This window comes from Protobothrops mucrosquamatus, unplaced genomic scaffold (assembly GCF_001527695.2).
Source record: "Protobothrops mucrosquamatus isolate PMUCROS unplaced genomic scaffold, P.Mucros_1.0 scaffold511, whole genome shotgun sequence".
NCBI classification, from domain to species: domain Eukaryota; kingdom Metazoa; phylum Chordata; class Lepidosauria; order Squamata; family Viperidae; genus Protobothrops; species Protobothrops mucrosquamatus.
The window spans coordinates 231,696-254,820 of NW_015386825.1; the positions used below are offsets into that span (position 1 = coordinate 231,696).

The 23,125-nt window shown below is 38.4% G+C and overlaps 1 protein-coding gene across 2 annotated transcripts in view; it reads right to left on the minus strand.

The window, feature by feature from the left end:
• Window positions 1–23,125, minus strand: part of TULP4 (TUB like protein 4) — a 47,239-nt gene that overhangs the window by 10,425 nt on the left and 13,689 nt on the right. For both annotated transcript variants that reach the window (XM_015816850.1, XM_015816851.1), the window contains exons 2-8: window positions 16,821–16,949; window positions 15,127–15,288; window positions 6,324–6,504; window positions 3,248–3,382; window positions 2,302–2,468; window positions 1,681–1,905; window positions 479–713 (exon numbers count right to left, since the gene is read on the minus strand). In XM_015816850.1, coding sequence (XP_015672336.1) covers window positions 479–713; window positions 1,681–1,905; window positions 2,302–2,468; window positions 3,248–3,382; window positions 6,324–6,504; window positions 15,127–15,288; window positions 16,821–16,949 — 1,234 coding nt within the window. The remainder of the gene's footprint in view (window positions 1–478; window positions 714–1,680; window positions 1,906–2,301; window positions 2,469–3,247; window positions 3,383–6,323; window positions 6,505–15,126; window positions 15,289–16,820; window positions 16,950–23,125) is intronic.

Below are 23,125 nucleotides of genomic sequence, written 5' to 3' on the forward strand. Positions count from 1 at the left end.
TCTGTATGACATTCTCATGATTTGTTCCATGAACAAGATATGAAGTTTAAGGCACATTGGTACTAGACAATAGCAGACCCGCTGTAGAACTTCTGTGCATCTTAAAACGAGCTATTTCTAATACAATACATGATATTTGCATAATACTCTGCTGAGCACCTAAATCCCACAGTACTATCTTATATTTTCCCATGTGGTGTGACTATATTATTATTATCCTTCTCATCTTCTTTACTACTTTCTCTTATCGGTATCACTATTGTGATTATCATTACTCTACTGTAATAATTCCTTGTGTGTCTAATTACATTTGGTCAAATAATGTTTCTATCCTATCCTATCCTATCCTATCCTATCCTATCCTATCCTATCCTGTCCTGTCCTGTCCTGTCCTGTCCTGTCCTATCCTATTTCCATGCACAACATCGCACATCAAATAGAACTGGAATATAAAAACAGCAAACTCAAAACTCTTTACCTGCTTTTCCATCTGTCTTAGGATCCATGATGACAAACTCAGGCCTGAGTTTACTAATTCGACGTCCTTTCAAGATAGGCACCAGACCACCTAAATATTCTAAATACAATGTATAGCAAGGACCTCCAACTTCCGGGTCATCTTCTGTCCGCTTCATTGTACAGTGAAGCCTTTCATTGCCAGATGTTGGGTAGCTAACAAAATCTCGCATGTTGTTAGGGTCTGGGATAGGAGGCTGGATTAAATGTAGAATAAAAAAAACAAGTCATACCAGCCATTCTCCCACCACCTTTCTATCTTCCAAGAAGATCTGCTCAATGTTACTCTGATTTTTGCACATACTTCAGACTAATATGATTAAGCATTTGGCCTTATTCAGTTGTAATGAAAGCTTTGTTGTATGCATAAGTGTAATAAGCAACAGTGATGTTAGATAAGTGGAGTTTTTTAAAGTAGTTCCTGTAAAAACCAAGCACAAAGGTTTTATGATTCAGCTAGGAGATGAACTACATTAATGTTTATGCAGGTTATTGAACTAAACATTGCTTTGATTTCTTCTTATGAGACTTCGAACCTAGGCCAATGAATTCATGGAAATTTCTCTCAAGTAAAGGCAGGGGAGAGAAGTGGCATTTAATCATGGCCAGTGATATCATAATATCTGCATAACAGGGACACCAACTTTCTGGTCTGTTTTTTGGGCGGGAAAGGGCATTTAAGGGGTAGAACCAATGTCTTCATTCAAGCCATAAAATAGTTTTGCTTGCCACTTGAACACCATGGGGAAAAAATTAGTTTGATCTGGGTTATTATTTCTTAAAACCTTCCCCGACATGCAAACAGGTAAAAAAAATTAGATTCCCCTTATTGCAGGAGTGCTCTGAGCGTCAAAATATGGCCGCTTGGAAAATGCATACAGGTTGTAGGTCATCCACCAGTGTTGTCAAATATTGCTGCCTTAATTTACAATGTAATTCTGTACTTCATTTTTTAATGTCAGCTCCTTCTATAGTTTAAGCTTTACCTATCTTCCACTCCATACTATACTTCCGTTCCATACTATACTATACACACACCATAGTACTGATGATGTTACCTAGACGTAGGTATTGAAACATATGCAAGAAAACAACCCAGCTCAGAATGCACCAAGGACCCCACATACTAATTTTGACAGGTTTATCACCCCACCATTTGTTTACCTTGATTGTTGGTGTAAAGGCAGTAGTTAGATATGAACAAAGCCGAGGAGGGAGGGTTAATTTACTGATATCTTTGTCATCCCGCAAAGAGCTGGCAATTGTTTGTTGGCACAGAAGCTGTAAACTGGACACTCGATGCTCTATTCGGACAACATACAGGGCAGGGCCAGAAGCCATGAGCAGACGTGAGTCTCTATGACCCCAGCAAATTGAGATTATGGGACGCTGTGTGGGGGAAAAAAAATTGTTAAGACTTTTCTGTATCAATCAATCATATTTTAAAGATTTTTCAATAGGATGTATTTTATTGTCCACATGTCTTTCCACATGACTCAGGCCTGAGATGCATGTTCAAGTGTCTATGTCTTTCTAGGATTCTATTACTCCTAACTGTACCAATCTTCAGTTGCTCGGATAGCATATTAGCCCACTACTGGAAGCCTTCTAATCATTTCAATCTTTTCTCCACTGTTTTATTAACAATAGTTAAATAAGTCACAGTGATTCTGTATAAATTCATTCCTATCTGTACTACCATGCTAGCAATTTTTCTATATGAGAATATATGTCTTGGTTTTTTTTTAACCTTCCTGATTCCATGCTCTTCAGCATAACTCTTACTTGTACAGGGGTCTCCAGAGTGTAGATGTGTTCTCCATGAATATTGTAGAACTTGACGAGTGCACTTTTCAGAAAAGAAGCAGCGTTAAGTTCAGCTAGTTGGCTTAGTTTTTCCATGCCTGCTACAGCCAGCAAGTCTCCTTGCGTGCACCACTGAGCCACTACATCTAAAGCCACAAAACAGCAGAAACTTAGCAAACAGTTCCTCTCATAGGTACATACATTTATCTTAGACCCTTCTTCCCCACAGGAATGTTTAATAGGGTTGCCTCTAATTAAGAAATAAGCAAAGCAGCATATGAATGAACATTATGAAAATAACAGTAACAGTCCATCCTCCCTAATTGTTCTTCCTGTTTCATCCTACATGTTGGGGCAAGCCTTTCAACCGCGGTGGGACAATTTTCAAAGTATTTCACTTGACAGAAAAGCTGCATTTAGTCATCACGCAAATTCATAAGTCATGGTTGGCAAACTACAATAGTTGGGTTCATGAATCAGGCTAGGCCACCCCCATATTGTGACCTTATGTTAGCATGGAGAAAAAGGATCATGGAAAAGATATAAATTTGACTTCATCTTAGTTACAGTTAATTAAAACAGCTAATTTTGAGTATACTCCAGTTGCATATTTCCCACTTCTAACACTTTAAAATTTCCTTTGTTAACAACTTTCGATAGTGTGAGGGAAATAGAGTCAAAGATTTTGAGAGTCTGAATAACTGAGCTGAGTCCAGGATATTGAGCCAACAGACTGTGGGGGTACAAACAATAACAAAACTAGCAACCATTTTATTTGAAAAAGAATCCCTTTGTTAAGTTATCCTTTTGACAGGTAGGTGTCACTACCGGTAGCAGAAAATATGCAGACAGCTGCTGAGCTTCATGGGACAGATGCTGTCAAAGCAATCAAAATTAAAGCAAACAAGAAGCTTCCCTTTTGTACCTTTTAACCCTGAGCGGATGATGGTAGGAGATAAGTCATCATAGTTATTCATTAAGCTAATATCTCCTGATGTGAAGCTGACAGTGAGAAGCTGTTTGGTGTTCTGAACGAGGACTGGATATACCGCTGGACCATCTGCAAGGTAAATTAGAAAGAAAAACAGATGTTGAAACCAGATTTCTAGTTCCCCATTAAAGTCCTGACAGGACTTCAAACATCACTCTAGATGTATTCTGCTAAGTTGTGGAGATCTGAAACCCAGCATCATATAACTGGCACTGTTCTATGGATCTAATTCAAGCAACCTACTCCTACTCTTCTGTGTGAGTCAAAACCAGATCAATGGAACACACAAGGCTTCATAAGAATGTGTCATGTTAGCATAATCAATAGAAGTAGGCTTGAACCAGGTTCACCCACTGCTGACTGACTCAGCATCATTTACACACTTGCCAGCTTTATTCTTCTACAGCAGGCGAATGGCACTGTAAAGCAATCCCAGAATGAACCTGCTGTCCTAATTTATTATAAATCAGAAGTTTTCCAATGAAGGGAAACAACAAAGTTGGGAGCAGAAGCCTGTTTTCATAGGTTCATCTGGCGATGTCATAAATATTGGAGTTTGCATGCTCAAAATGAAAACTAAATCCTTGGGATTTTTTTTTATTTTGCTTTCTCTCTTTGACCTTGGGAGAGAAATTGTTTTCTTTTACTTGATAAGGCAGAGGTAGTCAACCTTGGCTCTTTTATGACTCGTGGACTTCAACTCCCAGAATTCCTGAGCCAGCTAAGCTGGCTCAGGAATTCTGGGAGTTGAAGTCCACGAGTCATAAAAGAGCCAAGGTTGACTACCCCTGTGATAAGGCATGGGCAAAATAAGGCACCTTGATTTACAGAAAGGAGTCCTTTCAGCTTGACAGTTCATGGAGGTGGAGTGGATCTGTCTTGATTGGCCACTTTGTTTTGCTAACAAGGCTTCTGAACTCATAATGGAAGCCTGTGTTACTTACAGAAGTGAAGCATTTGTTCCCCTCCCCTCAAGAGAAATGAGATACTATTTTGCCAAGTCACTTCAGTAGACCTCTTCTAAAAAGTGCACGGTTCTAAGGGCCATCTTTTAAATTTGGTTTCAATCAACTCCTTTTTCAATTCATATAACCAGGATGCAATTGATATGTTTATTATAGTGGTGAGAGACAGGGGTTCAGGCTAAAATATAACACCCTTCAAAATTCTGAGTACTGAAAGGCAATTACTTAAAATAGCCTCTCATAGCTTCTTAGCTTGAAGGGACATAATATAAAGTAATCTGGGGATTATTCACTCAAGAAACTTTGATTTCAGAAAGGTCCCACAGATGTTGGAAGATCGTCTTTGGGATACCTCTAAAATAAATATATCAGGAAGAGTAAGAAACTGTTTTAAACTGAGGAATATGCTATTTTTCTCAGGATAAGAACGTCACAACTTAAGCACAGCTAAGACCAACCATGTAGTTGGGGCAGAATCTAACAATTGTTTCCACCTATCTAATGATATCATCCTACCCTCACATTAAAAAATGACTAAATTTTGCTATTCATTAATTTTTGCTAGGATTCTGAGACCACACCCATGGCTTCAGTGGCTGCACGTACTCCAGCTTTAATTGCTTCCCTGGTTGAAACTAAGTTGGAATAGTCTAAGGAAGGCTGGTAGCTAGAGATTATCTCTTTCTACTTCCTTTTTGATAAACAAGAAATCTGGTAATTAATAGCAGTCAAGCTTCAGATTAGCTTTTGAAATAAGTAAAGTACTTGCCCTTTTGAAATTCATGCTTATTGTCTTTGTGTCTTGGTTCTGAGAATAGAAAATCGTGCAAGAACTGATAATGTGAGTTAATCTAGCTGTTCAATAGCTTCAGACAAACAATTCCTTAGGTTTGTGCTTTTGACTGGAAAATGTGCCTAATTAAGCAAAGTATGCACGCAATGTACAATGTGCAAATACAATCCTCAGCAATGATGTGGAAGAAATGTAAAAATCTAGTTAATATACAAATTATGCCATTCTGTTTGCAGATGTCTTAAACATTTAATGCTCTTGTTTGAAAAATAATGCAAAAATGTTTTTATATCACTAGAGTTATTTAGAAGAGGAATCAGATTGCCAAAATATTACTATATTAAAGTATAAGAAGATATGTGAACTATAAGTAAGAATTTCATAAAAAAATATAAAAACAAGAATAACTCTCTACATGTTATATCTCAGTAACCGATATTCAGCAGCATATAGCCTTTGATCCTGGTGGAATCAAAGTAGTATGATTCCAGTTAGTGAGTATTGATAATCTGATCTTCTCCAAGTTTATTTTATTCACCCTTAAACTCATATAAATTAGTGGCAATGACAATTACTTATGAAAGCAAATTCCATAGTTTATGCATTTCTGATTTAATATACTTAAGGAGTTCTACAGAATTTGGAAACCTTTTCACTTGTTATGAAGATGTGTTGACACCTGAAAATAAATCAGAGGTCTATACAGTATCTCTTTTTTCGGCTTTGTTGATCTCTGACTATGTCACCATGGATTATAATTGAAGCCAGAGTGCAAAAAGTATTGGTATATATGTCTGCAGAAGGCATGGGAGGGGAAAGAGATAAAGCAAACATGCAAAATTTGAGAAGATACTATTAATTTATAAATCTTCCTGAACCTGGGACTTTCCTGGTAGGGTTGAAACACAATTTCCAGCATTTCCAGCATACTGCAGTCCCAATACATTTGGAGGGCACTAAAGTGGAGAAGACTGATCTATAAGATACCACTGTATAATCAGAAATGCATTACAATATGCAACTAAGAGGTAGATGAGTCATACAGAATGTAATGGTAATTTAGCGTCATTGGCAACTTAAAATTAAACAATTCTTGCAGTACAAAATTCCTTAGAGGAGATGCATTTGGAGAATACTCCAGCAAGGATGTGAAAATAAATATATACATATTGGAGCACTCAATACATTGTTTTACCATCTCAGTGAGAAGCAGAAAAAAAACATACAAACACTGAACTGAAAAAAAAGTGACCTTGTGGTGGGGAATAATCATCTGAATCTGTATCACTCTCGCTACTGTCTTCCACCAAGAAACTTGGGTAATTCCAGGACATACTAAGGATGCCATCGGACTCATGAAGAAGAACATGTGCCAGCATTCGGCCATGGCAATCCATAACAATAACTTGACCATCAGCAGTACCAAATAAGACCTAGGGAAAAAATATGCCATCATTAGTAAAAGTATAAAAGAACCAAAATTTAAAAAGCTGGAATGACTTTTGACAATCTTATAGCTCAAATAATTTTCAGATTGTAAAATGCTGAATAGTCCACATTCATAATGGATTCAAACTAGGTGGTGCAAGAATCCTCTTTATTGGCCTCAAATAAACTCATCACTTGAAAAGTGCATATTCTCACTTAAAGTCTATCCTATGATAAACAAATTTGCACTGCCAAGAGATAATTTCTCTTCCACAACATTTAATATTTCCTCTTCTGAAGATTCTTTTTCCTCTTTGCTGTTTATTCTCTCCTTCAGAAGAGAATATTTGTAGATAAGAGTTTGATGTTACCAAACTAGGTAACATCATCAGTGCTAGTACAAGGTCCCCACAATTGTCTCCTTTCCCATAGAAGGTTTTTCTCTCTCCCTGTTTCTACAGTATTTAGCATCCTGTTTTCTTCCATTTTTCTTTCCATTTCAATATTTGGCCATCCTATATCCTTTTTCCCAGGATACCACATTTCAACTTGGAAAAGCCTTCCTGTGTGGAATCTAAAATCTAACAATCCAAAACGGTTAGATAAAGGCATACTCTGTGGTGTTTCTGTAATTCTGAAAATTTAGTCCATCCCTTTATGTTGATCATAGTTAAACACTTTAGGCAAATAGAGGCCTGATAACAAAATATTAAGTAACTGGACATAAGATGTCTGATTTAGCAGCAATTAATAGATTATGGTTTTTAAGCACAATAGAAACGACCAATTCACAACCAATTGTGCATCTCCCTGCAGGAAAATTTATGGGAAATAATCAAGTGAAACTGGAATGGAATAGGAAAGCTACAAGCTCCAGTGTTTCTCAACCTTGACAATTTTAAGGCATGTGGACTTCAACTCCCAGAATTCCACAGCCAGCATTGCTGGCTGTGGAATTCTGGAAGTTGAAGTCCACATGCCTTAAAATTGTCAAGGTTGAGAAACACTGAGCTAAACAATCACAAATAAAAAAAAGTTCCCTCCCACAATGTCAGTTACTAAATGGTTAAAGCACAGCTTTTATTTTGTTTTTTAAAAGCAATTAATATGCCTCATGCCTCACACAATATCTCCCCATCAAGCTTCTTTTGTTTTCCAATGCACCGAGAAAGCTATGATTTACACATTTTCACTGATTTTAGAACATACATAACATACTGCACAAGAGAGGTCACATGTGAAAAAATACCCAGGCAGACTTAAGTCACATAATCATCCGCTTTCATAGAGGTTTTCACAGGTTGTAATATAGACTTCATTTATACTGAATTTTGAAACCTAAATATATTCCAGAGACTGTTCAAGGAAACTAAAGGGATAGTATTCTGTCTTCTATATTGTAACACACTGTTCAATACTTCCTGTAGAACAAGCAACACTCATTATTTATTGTTAAAAATGCTGAAGGTTTCTTCAAAGATCAGTTATGTCATTAGCAATGCTCAATTAACAACACCAAAGAATTATTAGAGAGGCAACCTTGTATAGTGGTTAAGGCATCAGGCTAGAAACTAGGGGACTATGAATTCTAGTCCCACCTAAGGCATGAAGTCAGCTGAGTGACCTTGGGCTAGTTACTCTCTCTCAGCCTAGGAAAGAAGCAATGGCAAACCACTTCTGGGAAACCTTGCCAAGAAAACTGCACTAGTCTAGGCAGTTGCTAGTGCCTAGACCAGGAGTAGGCAACCTTGGCCTAGACTCAAAGGCACCAAAAAAAAGAAGAATTATCAATCAATAGTTGTTGCTATTATTAGCTTGACTTGTGTTCTCTTATTGTTTTGATGGATTGTTTTATTGCAATGTTTTGAACAAGCAATACTTCATATTTTGGCGATCCTAATGTCATACTGTAATCTTGTGCATAATTCTCTAGGAGTGATAATAATCGGGTTAACTTCTAGGTAAAGATGCAAAATGTTTCATTGTGCATTTATCCAACCTTAGAAAGCAAGAAACTAATAAAGGTATTAGCCGGAATCAATGCTGAGAGGTATAATTTTGGATCTACATCTATGCTCCCTTCTGAGTCATCTAACCCTGTTGCAAGGTCACTGACAATTCTATGTTATTCTTGCTTCTCTGGGTACTGTATAATTAGCATGCTTGCAGTATTGTAACTGCCTTTCTTTGAGCCCGATAGGTAGACAGAGGTGTATTCAAACAAGGCTTCTACTTTCTCAGTGACTTCTGCACTAAATAGGGGGTCTTGACTCATGAGAAGTTTTTAATCATCATTTTTAACTGTACTGTACTGTACTAAGTCAGTAAGTCACCAAATGTGAGATAGGAAGTACAGTACAGCTGCCAGGGGAGGTGGGAAAAGCCCATTTAGGACCACTAGGAGAAATAATCATAATTCTACTTGGGAAGTGGCTCATAATCAAACTCTACTTGGGAAGTGGCTTTTTGTGAAAAACAATAAATTACCTTTCTTTTGTGTTGTTGTTTGGTTACAGATACTATGTGAAAAACTATAGTGCAGGGGTATCAAACTCGCAATGTCACGTGACGTGTCGCAACGTATCGCGACTTTTTTTGCCATTGCCGGCAATGGGGTGGGCGCGGTTTCGCTATGATGCATCTGGCCCATAGGCCGACAGTTTGACACCCCTGCTATAGAGGAATCTCTATTTCCTTCAGTTCACCCATCTGAGTGTTTTATTAGAAACTAGACTCCTCATACATTTCACAGATCCATAGTAAGAAGTGAGGAAAAGATAAAAAGCATTCCTTCGGTCAGAGTGGCTGAAAGGATAAGGCCCAGGTGAAGGCAACCCACGTTGAAAGTTAGAAGGACAGTTCTCCTGTTCCAAGTCTCTACTCAATCAATAATCCAGTGGGACATTCTAGGATACATTTAGTATATGCAACAACCCAAGAGAATATAGATCCATTCTGTGCACCTACAGTACATTCCAGAAATTTCTGCAGTATGTGACAGGTTCTTTGATAAATTAGTTGATATGTCTAACCCAGGGCTTTTCAACCTTTTCACCCATTGTACCACTTTTAGGATATGGCAATATCCGAGTACCACCAGTCGCCTAGCAAGGTGTCAAAAACTTGATGACCAAAAAAAAAAAAAAAGGAAAAAAGTAATGAAGTACAGATAGTCCTCGACTTACAACAGTTCGCTTAGTGACTGTTTGAAGTTACAATGGCACTGAAAAAAGTGCCCCCCAAGCCACAGCCAAGCAAGACACCTGCCTGCCCACCCAGCGGCACTCTTCCTCCTGTCCGAGGTTTTCATTGTTGTGAGCATTTCTGTTGAGGATTGGCAGCGGGGGTGGGGTGGGGGGTGTTTGGTTTTTATTCCCCTCCGTCTGCTGGGTGGTGGCAGCAGGTTTTGGTCACTTCACATGACCCTGGGACACTGTGACCGTCATAAATATGAATCAGTTGCCAAGCATCTGAATGTAAATTACAAGACCCTGGAGATGCTGCAACATTCCAACTGATTGGCGCTTCTTCTGGGCTCAGCAGAAGCACCAGGATCAGCGCCGAGCTCCAGCTGGAGCCTGGCACTAATCCTGGCACTTCCACTGAGGCCTGACAGCCCCGAAGAAGCGCTGATCCTGCCACTTCCGCTGAGCCCTGACAGCCCTGCAACTCCAGCCATCTCTCGCTCAGGCTTGTGCGGTGCTGCCACCGGTTCAACTCATTCCCCTCCCCCCCACTTTTCTAGGATGGTTGCATATCACCTGCCAGGTGCCAATGTACCACAGGTGGTACCCGTACCATTGGTTGAAAAGCCTTGGTCTAACCCATTTGTTTGGCTTGAAAACATTTCTCAGAGAGATTTGAAAACTACTGAAATAACAAGTGCCCTAGCCATGTTGGTATCTTAAGCAATGAAATTTTGAAATTGCTATTATTTTAAAAGCTAAGTTTGTTCTTGCCCAGCCAAGAGAATGTTGTCCTCCTGTGATCAGAACAAAGATGTATAAGCTTTATCTGGTTCCAATCCAGGTGCATCCATCAATATCCTATTTGCCATCCCTGTCTCTCAAAATCCACTGCTTTTTCTTCACATTTTGCACTTGACATGAGCAGCAGAGTTTCAAACAAACATGGGTAGCTGTTGATTCAGGCAAATGTGGATGGCCAATGATCAAGTCTATTAAGTAAGAAGCATTCTTCTGGATTCACCCTCCAGTGCTATGCACATTCATTCAGGTGGAAACCCTGCTCCAAGCAAATTATTTCTCAGTAAATGTGCACAGGTATGACTCAGTGTACATTTGTGCCATTCCACTCATCTTCAAAAGTTAGATGAAGGAAGGACCTACTTGAAAAAAAATGGGACTAAATATATAAAAATATTCCCCAATCTGGCACCCTTCAAACGGTACACCAAATTGTAGCTCAATACATCTGGAGTACACTAGGTTGGGATAAGTTGGANCTTACAACAGTTCGCTTAGTGACTGTTCGAAGTTACAATGGCACTGAAAAAAGTGCCCCCCAAGCCACAGCCGAGCAAGACACCTGCCTGCCCACCCAGCGGCGCTCTTCCTCCTGTCCGAGGTTTTCATTGTTGTGAGCATTTCTGTTGAGGATTGGCAGCGGGGGTGGGGTGGGGGGTGTTTGGTTTTTATTCCCCCGTCTGCTGGGTGGTTGCAGCAGGTTTTGGTCACTTCACATGATCCTGGGACACTGTGACCGTCATAAATATGAATCAGTTGCCAAGCATCTGAATGTAAATTACAAGACCCTGGAGATGCTGCAACATTCCAACTGATTGGCGCTTCTTCTGGGCTCAGCAGAAGCACCAGGATCAGCGCCAAGCTCCAGCTGGAGCCTGGCGCTAATCCTGGCACTTCCACTGAGCCCTGACAGCCCCAAGAAGCGCTGATCCTGGCACTTCCGCTGAGCTGACAGCCCTGCAACTCCAGCCATCTCTCGCTCAGGCTTGTGCGGTGCTGCCACTGGTTCAACTCATTCCCCTCCCCCCACCACTTTTCTAGGATGGTCGCGTACCACCTGCCAGGTGCCAATGTACCACAGGTGGTACCCGTATCACTGGTTGAAAAGCCTTGGTCTAACCCATTTGTTTGGCTTGAAAACATTTCTCAGAGAGATTTGAAAACTACTGAAATAACAAGTGCCCTAGCCATGTTGGTATCTTTAGCAATGAAATTTTGTAATTGCTATTATTTTAAAAGCTAAGTTTGTTTTTGCCCAGCCAAGAGAACGTTGTCCTCCTGTGATCAGAAAAAAGATTCATAAGCTTTATCTGATTCTAATCCAAGTGCATTCATCAATATCCCATTTGCCATCCCTGTCTCTCAAAATCCACTGCTTTTTCTTCACATTTTGCACTTGACATGAGCAGCAGAGTTTCAAACAAACATGGGTAGCTGTTGATTCAGGCAAATGTGGATGGCCAATGATCAAGTCTATTAAGTAAGAAGCATTCTTCTGGATTCACCCTCCAGTGCTATGCACATTCAGTCAGGTGGAAATCCTGCTCCAAGCAAATTATTCCTCAGTAAATGTGCACAGGTATGACTCAGTGTACATTTGTGCCATTCCACTCATCTTCAAAAGTTAGATGAAGGAAGGACCTACTTGAAAAAAAATGGGACTAAATATATAAAAATATTCCCCAATCTGGCACCCTTCAAACGGTACACCAAATTGTAGCTCAATACATCTGGAGTACACTAGGTTGGGATAAGTTGGAATGGAGGGAGGTTTTCACATTGTGATAGCATCCTTATATTTGTAGCTGAAGAAATGACAGTTTAATATAAACAGTTAAAAGAAGGAAAAAGAAAGCTACTCCAGAGACTAGCTTCACTTCTTTTTCATTTCATTAATCATATCGTGCAAGCTCATAAACATCAAGCATGGAAGGAATGAGTGTTCTCTGTTTCAATAATTCATAACAATTTAAAAGTCAGCATTAAAATGTTTCAACGTTCTAAATATAGAAAGAAAACCATTTCCTGTAGCCAGTCCAGAATGTGAAACACTGGAATAATACATGCACAAAAGAACATCAGCAAACAGAAGTCATTATACTGAAATAAGAAAAATGACACAAATAGCAACACAAAAGCTTTTTATAATAACTCAAAATATTATGTGTTGGTTGGTCTTTTTGTTAAAACTGAACTTTCTAGACGCCTCCATTATTGGTCATTACAACTGCTCTTTACTACAGCAATTTAATTCTTGCTGTCATTCTACACATATTAAGCATACTGTCTAATTAATCACAAATGCTTTTTTCTATTCCGTGTTTATTTGCTATTCTGTGTCATAACAATTAAAACGTTGGAAGAAATATTATGTTTGAAATTGACTTTAAACATAGGAAGAAGAAAACCATCATTTCTTGCTACTATCAGTACAAAAAAGGGTCCAAAGTCTCTCAAGGGAATATAAAGTTCGGGACAGCCACCTGATGTCACTGGCCATGATATTTTAAAGGCTCTATCAAGGAGAAGCTTATAGTGAACATATATGAGGAAAAATAGAGAGTAACCCCTCCTTCCTTTGCACAACAATAACAAAATTAAATGATTTAAACTTATGTATATATTTTACATATATGTTTTAGACACAGTAGATTTTACATTCCAATAACACATATTTTAAGAAATTGAGACATCAGTTTGCTCATTCATTAAAGCACTGAAAAGTCAACACACTCTGCTTCTGCATTTTGAATCTTCCCAAATTCTGTTGTGCTCAAAATAACATTTTCTCTATCTTCAGCTGTTCCTTAATCTATAATCAAGTTGAAACATCTGTTGCACAGAGGCTATTCTAAAGTATCTGGTTTTGTGTCAAAATTTCAATAGCAATTTTCTCTTACATTTATACAGGCTGCAGCACATTTTTACGAGATAATATTGTATTAAAGGAACAGGAGCCAGAGAAGTAAGGATGTATTTCACTGATTAAATCTGACACTAATACCAAAGCAAACTAGCAAATTTGTGTTCTGAGCTTAACATTCTCAATCAATTGAGAGCTAGATAGAATTGTACCTGGTCAGAAGTCAGAAGTAACCAAGAATTTACTGATCTTGTATCTAACAAGATACAAATTGGTTCAGCCAAAGAAATGGGAACATTTTTTTTTCTCTGTCTCAGCATCAAAATGAAAAGCTAACATACCTCTGTTAAGAGTGATATAAATATATATAATATTTGATGACATTTGCAGTCATAATGAAATTGTTACCATTATAGGTAGCCCTTGACTTATGACTATAATTGAGCCCAAATTTTTTGCTGATAAGGGAAACTGTTGTTAAGTGAGTTTTGCCCCATCTTATGACCATTCTTGCCAGAAGTGAATCACTGCAGTGATTAAATGAGTCACATGGTAGTTAAGTAAATCTGGCTTCCCCATTGAATTTGTTGGTCAGAAGGTCGCAAAAGGGAATCACATGACCCCGGGACACTGCAACGGTCATAAATATGAACCAGTTGCCAAGCATCTGAATTTTGATCACGTGACCAAGGAGATGCTGCAATGGTGTGAAAAGCAATCACAAGTCACTTTTTTTTCAGTGCTGTTGTCACTAAATGAACTGTTGTTGAGGACTACCTGTACATACTTGTGTTGTGATCAATCAGAACACAATCAATCAGAATAGAGCTGGAAGGGACCTTGGATGTCTTCTAGTCCAGTCCCCTGCTCAAGCAGGAGAACCTCTACTATTTCAGCGGTCCAGTCTTTTCTTAAAAACCTCCAGTGATGAAGCACCCACAATGTCTGAAGGCAAGCTGTTCCACTGGTTAATTGTCCTCACTGTTAGGAAGTTTCTCCTTAATTCCAGGTTTTCTCTCCTTGATTAGTTTCCATCCATTGTTTCTTGTCCTGCCTTCAGGCGCTTTGGAAAATAGTTTCACTCACTCTTCTTTGTGGCAGTCTCTCAAATACTGGCATACTGCTATCATGTTCCCCCCTAATCTTTCTTTTCTCTAGACTGGCCATACTCAAATCCTGCAACCGTTCTTCATATGTTTTAATCTCCAGGCCTTTAATCATCTGAGTTGCTCTTCTTTGCACTTTTTCCCCAAAGTCTCAACATCTTTTTTGTAATGTCAGCCATGGCATTACAAGGATGTCATTACATCCTTATATTTGTTGCCCCTGTGGATTCCCATGACTAGTATTGTATTTATACTTCTTTGAACTATCTACTGTGGATAGTACACTTTGGAATATATGAATTGATTTTCAAAGCCTTTAAAATAGCACCTGGTCTGAGTCCACCAATATATTTGCCAGTTTGCCTACATCTATGAGATAATCTGCTGAGCTCAAAGGAGTTGAAGTGCACTGTTGGCCACAATGAAGAAGATAGTATTGCCATGGCTTGACTAAATATGTTCACAAATCTCAAGCAACTTCCAACATTCTAAACAGATCAAGTTGATGTATACAGGAAGGTTTATAAACACACCATTTGTATTATCACAAAATATTTTTTCATATACCTGAGGAACCCAAGTAGATCCAATGCTCTCCTGTTTTATGTATAGTAAAAATCAATAGTTAACAATAAAAGACAAATGTAATTCTTGCTTTTAGGGGGAAATTACCTGTTGATCATCAGGTGTCCATATGCCACAGGTGATCTGACTCTCCAGGTTAATCTCTGAAGACCAATGTCTTTGTCCACTGACTGATCCAACCAGCACAAATCCATCTCTGTAGGATATAAGTGCTTGTGTTCCATCATGGCTCCATGTAAAATCGCTCACCTTAACATATAAGATTAGACATTATTTTGACTGTGTATTCCAGCCTTTTTTAAAAGCACACAACATAGAAAAAATAAATACAGATTCAATCCATTAGCATCCATATTTTCTGAGACTTCTAGTTCACAAGATCATCAAATTTCTGTCATGAAAAGGCCCACAAATAAGGATCTTCAATGCCCATAATTCTGGCAATGCCACCATATTGTATCATTTTATAATTCAAGTTTTAAAAAAATCTACCTGTATCCTCCAGATTAAATTGATCAAAGATAAAATCTGAACTAGCTAGAATATGTAGGTGTGTACTTAATCTTTCGTACTGAAATTTATGAGATTTAAAAATGATTAACATTTAAGTATTTTAGGTTGCTTTACCTTTTTTAAATAAATGAAGATTAAATCTGAACTTTATACTAAACTATGGTTTAACCATAATTTACTGAATACATTGGGGTTGAACAAGACACATGACAGATATTCCTGCAATGCTCTACGCTCAGGGCATCAGCCTATTCAAGTGGGTAATTAAAATCCTGCTCTTCTCTATATCCTTCAGGGAATAAACATTACTGTTATGTCCAAGTTATAGGTATCTTATCCAGGGAGTTTACACGGCATAGTTTCATTTAAATTGTTGAGTTAAAAAAAAAACTATTGAAAATTGAACTATTTTGGACAGCTGAATGATGTTGCTATATCTATAATAGTATATAACAGAATAACAGAATTGGGAGAAGACCTTCTAGTCCAACCCCCTGCTCAGGCAGGAATCTATTTTTATTTTCTATGATTATTATGATTGTTTTGTTGCCCTGCTTTTATTGTTACTATTTATATAATTATTGGATTATAAAATTGTAGCGTGGATGCGTTAAGGTGTATGATATATTCTGTGTAAGCCACTGAGAGTCTTGATTGTGGCAGTATAGAAATAAGTTTAATAAATACATTAGTTTAAATGGTGATAATTGGTGCCCTGGTTTAGCAATTAGTTGTTATTCTACTATGCTAGAATCTATAGCCTAAATATCATAATGAGAAATAAAATTTATGAACTCGCCCTATGTTCCTGGCCAAGAAATCACAAACATATGCTAGGATTAGCATTACAGTTGCATGTAATGTTACTTGGAATAGTAACAACGTAAAATTGAAGTAACAAAAGATTCATTGGCATTTCAATTATTATTTATAGAAAAGTTATCAATGACTTGTAGGTAGATCCATATAGTCAGAGTGGAAATAGCATAAGACTCCAGTACATTCAGCCTCTTGCTCCATTTGTCCTTGTGGTAATTCACCCATAAGCATTTGTTTCAAATTGTATTCCAGAAATAGCATACTGTCCTTTTGCTACTTGCCTCAGGGTAAGCTATAGAAAATATGCTAATTTTATATGCTTTTCAGTTAAAACATTTCTCTTAACAATTCCATTTTCCTACTTTCTCCAGGCAGTTTTTCTCTCCTCTTTATTTTTTTTTCCAAAGTCAAGACAATTCCCAAGGCCAAACCAAGTGGTGTTTACTAACCTGTGCTCCACGATCATTCACAAGCTCCACAGACCATCTGCCTTCATACTGAATCCAAACAAATATTCCACCATCAGCATCACAAGTTGCCAGCTTCTGAAATGGTTCATTCCATCGAACAAGAACCACCTAATATTTCAGAAATCACATTTTTTTTCCTCAAATTTTATTCTGGATGCCAACAGACACTTTATTAGAATTTCAGTTATTATGAAGAGAATAAATAAATATTAGGTTTTAAATTAGGATTACAAAAATTATAAATCTTCACCATAAAAATTATGCAAGTGAAAAAGCAACTAAGAATATTCATTAACACAAGTGTAATATAGTTCAACTCTCTCCAACACTTTAAAATGGAAACTAAAGAACTTTTTAAATATGTAACTTTTTCTCATCTCAATTATTTCTTCAGAGCTTTAATCAACTTCTTTTGTAAGGCCAATAAAAACTCCTTATCCAAGTCAATTTCTTGGCTTGTTATTCATATTTCCAATTTAGTTGTTTTCTGTTTCAGAGTCCATTTTTCAGTACTTCTGCAAATTCTTTATGTTCTGATATTTCTGATTCAGGCAACATTTGTTTTATCTCTTTACCTTGTAAATCTTCCAGGATGTTCTTGTGCACATCACTAATTTCTGCTTTAATATCATTCGGACATAATATATTCATAGAAGCATGTATTATTGCTAAGATTAAAGCTACTATTTTTTGTCCCCATTCTTCAAAAATCTCCTGTAGTATTTTAAAAGTCAAAGTGTTTTCTGTCAATTTGCAAATTCCAAGGCTGACCAAAGACAAGCGTCAGGCTTTTCACTTTTTTCTCCTTTCCCTTTCAGCCTGGAATCATCAGTCCCCTCTAGTGTTCAATTTCTGAAATCATAAAGTCTCAAGTTTCTGTTTGGACTTAGGATAGACTACACAAATGGGTTCCCACTTATATAATTATTTTCTTAATCTTATGACAAAAATCCTAATATTCCATTTGTAAAGGAAGGTGTGGACGACTTTGAGGAAAGCAGGGAAGAGATGCTGTCTAGGAAACAGATGAGAAAGTCAAGATCTCCTGGTGGCTTAATGGTAGAAAAGGAAACTTAGGAAGAAATGCCCCAATTGATCAAAAACTTAAAAGTGTTAATAGAAAGTTTGTACTTTCCAACTTGTAAGGTTCTGTTAATGTAGCATTACCATAAAGTAGAATTAGTTCATATAGTTGTGTTTCCCGTCTGGCCTAACCGGGACAGCTGACAATTACTTCAAGTTTGTCTGGTCCTTTAATTTGTTTACAGATATTCCACACTTAACTACCATAATTGGGACTGGAATCTCAGTTAAGTTTCTTTGCTCAACAACTGCAATCCCAGCACTCCTGGTTGCAGTCATTTAGGGATCTACCCTTTAGGTAGACCAGAACAAGAAAACATCTCCACAGGAGGGCTGAAACTATTATATTGAGATTGGGTTTAATAATTGAATCTTGTAAGTCTGACTGGGATAACTGTGCAATGGTGGTATTGCTCCCATTTGAACAGGTGTGTCTAGATTAAGAGCTTAATTTAAGAGCCATGGTGGCACAGAGGTTAGAATGCAGTATTGCAGGCCAATTCTGCTGACTGCCGACTGCCAGCAGTTTGGCAGTTCAATTCTTACCAGCTCAAGGTTGACTCAACCGTTCATCCTTCCGAGGTCGGTAAAATGAGAACCCAGATTGCTGGGGACAATATGTAAACCACTTAGAGAGGGTTATAAAGCATTGTGAAGTGGTATATAAGTCTAAGTGCTATTGCTATTCCTAGATGGTGGTTGTGGCAAAGACAGAAGATCAGACCCACAAGCACTTCATTACAGATGACCAGTCCTTTCCCTGGTTATCCATTGGTTCAGGAAGCAGTATCTTCAATATACAGATGATATTCAATTATACATCTCCTTCCCAGGTCAGATGGGAGAACTGGGGGGAAAAACATGAACAAGTGTCTGGAGGCTGTCAGGATGTGGATGGGGAAGTGTGTGCAGAAATGTAAAACTTATATCCTTTGATACTTACATCCTTTGACAAACATGCATTCCTCACAACAAAGTGCTAACATCTTACTAGGAAACTTTTTTGCCAGTTTTTGGAAATGTTATTAATTTAAAGAGAAGTCTCCTCACAAGCACCTCACCTTCTTTCATGTTTCACAGTCTTTACTTGAAGAGCATTAGACAGCATGCCTCAATGTAGCAACATATTCAACACCCACACCTCCACCCCCATTTTATTGTATTTGAAAACTTTTAAAGATATTCCTGCTATATAATTAATTGGATTTCACAAAATTGTCAGAAACTGAAAGCTATGCAGACTTATATCTGTCCTTCTTTTCAAGAGAAACCAACCAATTATGGCAACACCTTATACCTATGAGGTGTTCTGCAAGTGGGCTGCAAATGCAGACTGAACAAAACCATTCTAGTTGTATATAATAAGTTCAAATGCTGGATTGCTTTATGTAACATAACTCAATCTCTGCCCATTGGATGAAATGCTTGATCAAATCTGACAGCATATATCCAGGGCATCTACAACAGTATCACGAAAAACCTTGTGTAGCACGAGGAGAATCCAGCACATGGGTCGGGATTTGTTTTCACGCTGGGCCAGTTCCAAAATATGTTTCTAACTGAAAACCAAGAGCTGCCATTTCATCACTGACAAGCGTCTTGAAATAAGATTTTATGATGTAAGAGTGAATGAAATGAACAAAGATTTCATTTCAAGCCTCAATTTTCTCCAAAAGAGACAGGGAGCACAGTTCCAGTTACAGGAGCTGCTGGATTTGGCTGAGGCTGTATATAAAGGGGCAGCTGATGCTCAAGAAGGTAGCAGAATTTCATGAAGCTTTCACTCTCCTTCATCCATTCAGATGGCCTTTGATGCGCAATTGCTTGCTTCTATGAAAATACAACTGATGTTACACCACTCTATCCTTGAATGGGTAGGGCAGTGATGGCGAACCTTTTAGAGACCGAGTGCCCCAAAACTGGTCCTGCCCCCCGCTCCACCCCCTGCCCCGCCCCATCCCGTCTGCCTGCAGGGCCACTCACCGCCTCCAGGGCCCGCCACAGATCGCCCAGGCAGCCCAGCAGCGCCATGGCGGCCACGCCCTCTGCCCGCGCCCCACAGCATCAACTTTGTGCGATGGGGCATGAGGGCACTCTTGTCTACGCTGCCTGGCTGCCATGTCCTTGGCTGTGCTGCTCCGCGTAGGCCACGCCCAGGGGCGACTCTCCTCCAGGGGGGCTGTTGGTGAGAAGGGAGTCGCAGGGGGAGGCAAGGCTGGGGCAATGGCATGTGTGCCCACAGAAAGGGCTCTGAGTGCCACCTCTGGCACCCGTGCCATAGGTTCGCCACCACTGGGGTAGGGCCTCCTTGTCCCTTGCATTAATCAACTCCCATCTTACCCCCAGTTCTGGTGGATTGGGAAGAGGAATATAAAGTGGAGTATATCCTAGGTTCTAGATGCAGGAGGTTAGACAGAGATTGTGTGAAACAGAGGCAGATGTACACATACCCAAAGTGGTTTGCCAGTTGCATTTGTAATTTCTGTAGAAGCTTTGTTTCCCTAAACTGCCAGACTTTCAACAAACAGGAAGAACGTTCCTCATTCCTCTGCCTCACAACTTGCTGCTTTAGACTTAAATAAGTCTGGGGAGTGTGGGCCACATTCCAACTTTGGTGGTGTCTTCCATTTCAAACTTGTCTATTGACCTTGTAGAGATAGATACCTGGCCCATCTTTGCAGGGGAGTAGAGGATATCACTCTCTGTGCTTTTAGTAGTGTGCGGAGGTTGGGTGGGGTTGAAGGAAAGATAGTGTGATGAAATGTCTATGCCCTGGGTATAATTTGATTTTATTGGGAGCCACCCAGATTTGTCTAAAAGATGGGCAGCTACATAAATATTTTAAATAAATAAAAACATGCAGGGCAGAGCAAAATGTTACTGGGGGGATTTGGATCTTTTACAGATTTTAGTTCAAGGGAAGGGAGAGAGAACAATTCTGCCTTATAATTGATATAAATATAATGGGAGCTGAAGAACTGCTTTGACAGGCTTTCAAAATTTTGTTACATGACCTTACTAGCATTAAAGTTCTTTCCAGAAATCCAAGTGATTGTTGTTCCTTGGGTTTGCCGCCCTTGGGCTTGACCGCATCACTCTCACTCAAAAATGCATTTACCTCTGCCTGCATCCAGACTCCTGACAGCTCTCTGGCCACTTTCACCAATCAGTAGGGCATCTAATCTATAGGTAGCAGAGCTAACAGCACTGAGGTCCCTATCGATTCCCTCAATATCCACAGGCTCAAACCAATCTCAGATAATTTCTCAGGATGAAGACTCTGTCATCTCAACTTGGTTTGCCCAGCTGGCATTCAACCCCAAGCAAATGCATACTATTTTACCCAGTAGAGTGTTTGGTAAATTCATCATTATGGTCCAGCAGACAATTGTCCTGCTCAGTTTTTAGTCATTTTAAACAATGCTGCTGAGTAATACTTTCCTTTTCTTCAAGATTTCCTGTTGCCTTTCTAGAACAGTTTCAACCAGTGTAACTTCCTAAAGATTCCCTTTCTGAAGGAAACAATTTCCTGGAGTTGAGCTTAGCACTTGGCTTAATGTAGACATCCATCTTGATTTCTTAAATATATATACCTGTTTCAACGATATAGAAGTGTTTTGCTGCCGCATTTTCCCAGGATTATGGTTTTCAGTTTCTAGTCTAGCCTAAGGACTTCTTGATGCTGTAGTCTCCAATCTAAAGGCAGACCAGATATGAACCTATTTGTTTTTTTCAAGGCAAGGCAAGGGGAAGTTACCTGCTGTGAGTGTTGACTCACATGTTTTACAGATTAAATATAAAATTCCGATAAAGAACAATTTATCTTTCCAGACTTAATTATTCACAGGGATGTTAATTGTAGTTATGAAAGAAAAAGAAGTCTACTACTTCGAAGATAGGCTATGTCAGATTTAGTCAAAATATTAAGTACAGACACATCACATTGACAACAAAGGTACATCTATCAGGGCTTGTAACTTGTCCAAGTGGCTTGTAACCCACTTGTGATATATTGATTTGAGTAGACACTTGATATTTCTATTTCTTACTAGCTTTTTGTCAGTAATTGAATTGCTATTACTTAACAATATCTTGGGAGGCACATGTACATCTTTACCTGTTCACATGTTTTCCCTTCGTTTTTTTGTGAACTCCCGGGAATATTTCAATGTTACTTTGACTGAGGAAAAAATTCAGTGCTAAACAGAACCAAATATAGCCTAGAAACTTCAATAGTGGAACAGGCAATTCTATTGTGTTCTAATACAGAGTAACAAGTTCAGCTTAAGAAATAAAGATAATACAGTATTTCAGGAGTCTAAAAACAAAAGAGTTTACTGCCTCTGGTCATTACGTTGGGGAAAAAACGTATTACTATTACTCTTACACAATTTTATCTTAACCCGTCAAATATTCCTTAACAAATAACTCAGGGGACATCATAACGCATGGTTGACCATAATGGAAATATTGCATGTGATCCTTCTTGCACAGTTTGTTTTTACAGTCAAATGCTAAATTAATTATTTGTTGAGAAATACTCGTCTTGTCCTTATAAAAGTTCCATGGGCTTTAAAATGTGTTTTAAGATTTTCTCAGTTCTATTGCTAGGATGTGGAATGAGCAAGTGAAAACTATAAAAATCATCATTGAGTCACAACGATGTAAACCCATTCTAAAGATTTCTATACCTATTAAATATAAATCAGAAGCTGTTCAATTTTGCAGCCAATGTGGCACTATGGACAGAAAGATGAATAAAGGTTAACCAATATTTAAACTGCTCTTTAGTTATAAAGGTCATCGCTAACACAGCAATTACCATTTGTTATTGTTATTAAGGCAACATGGGAGAATCCCAAGCAGATAACCCCAAGCCTCTTCTAGGAAAGGCTAAATGCATAAAATACTAAATAAATTAATAATTAAGCTATGATAATTTTATATAGTACATCCCGGGTTTATTTATGACATTGTCTAGAATATTATTTCAAGCTACATCAAAAATACAAATCTCTTTCCTAGACCAAAATTCTTTCATTCTGCTAAGCCTTTCATTGTCTGTAAGTTAGTGTTTCATAAAGACTTTTAAAAAGCAACACAGATAAATCCTGACAAAATTGTAAGTCATGTCTTGTTCCTTTTTTTAAAAAAAAATTCTTAGAGCAGTTTTATTGCGTGATATATCTTTAAACAATGAG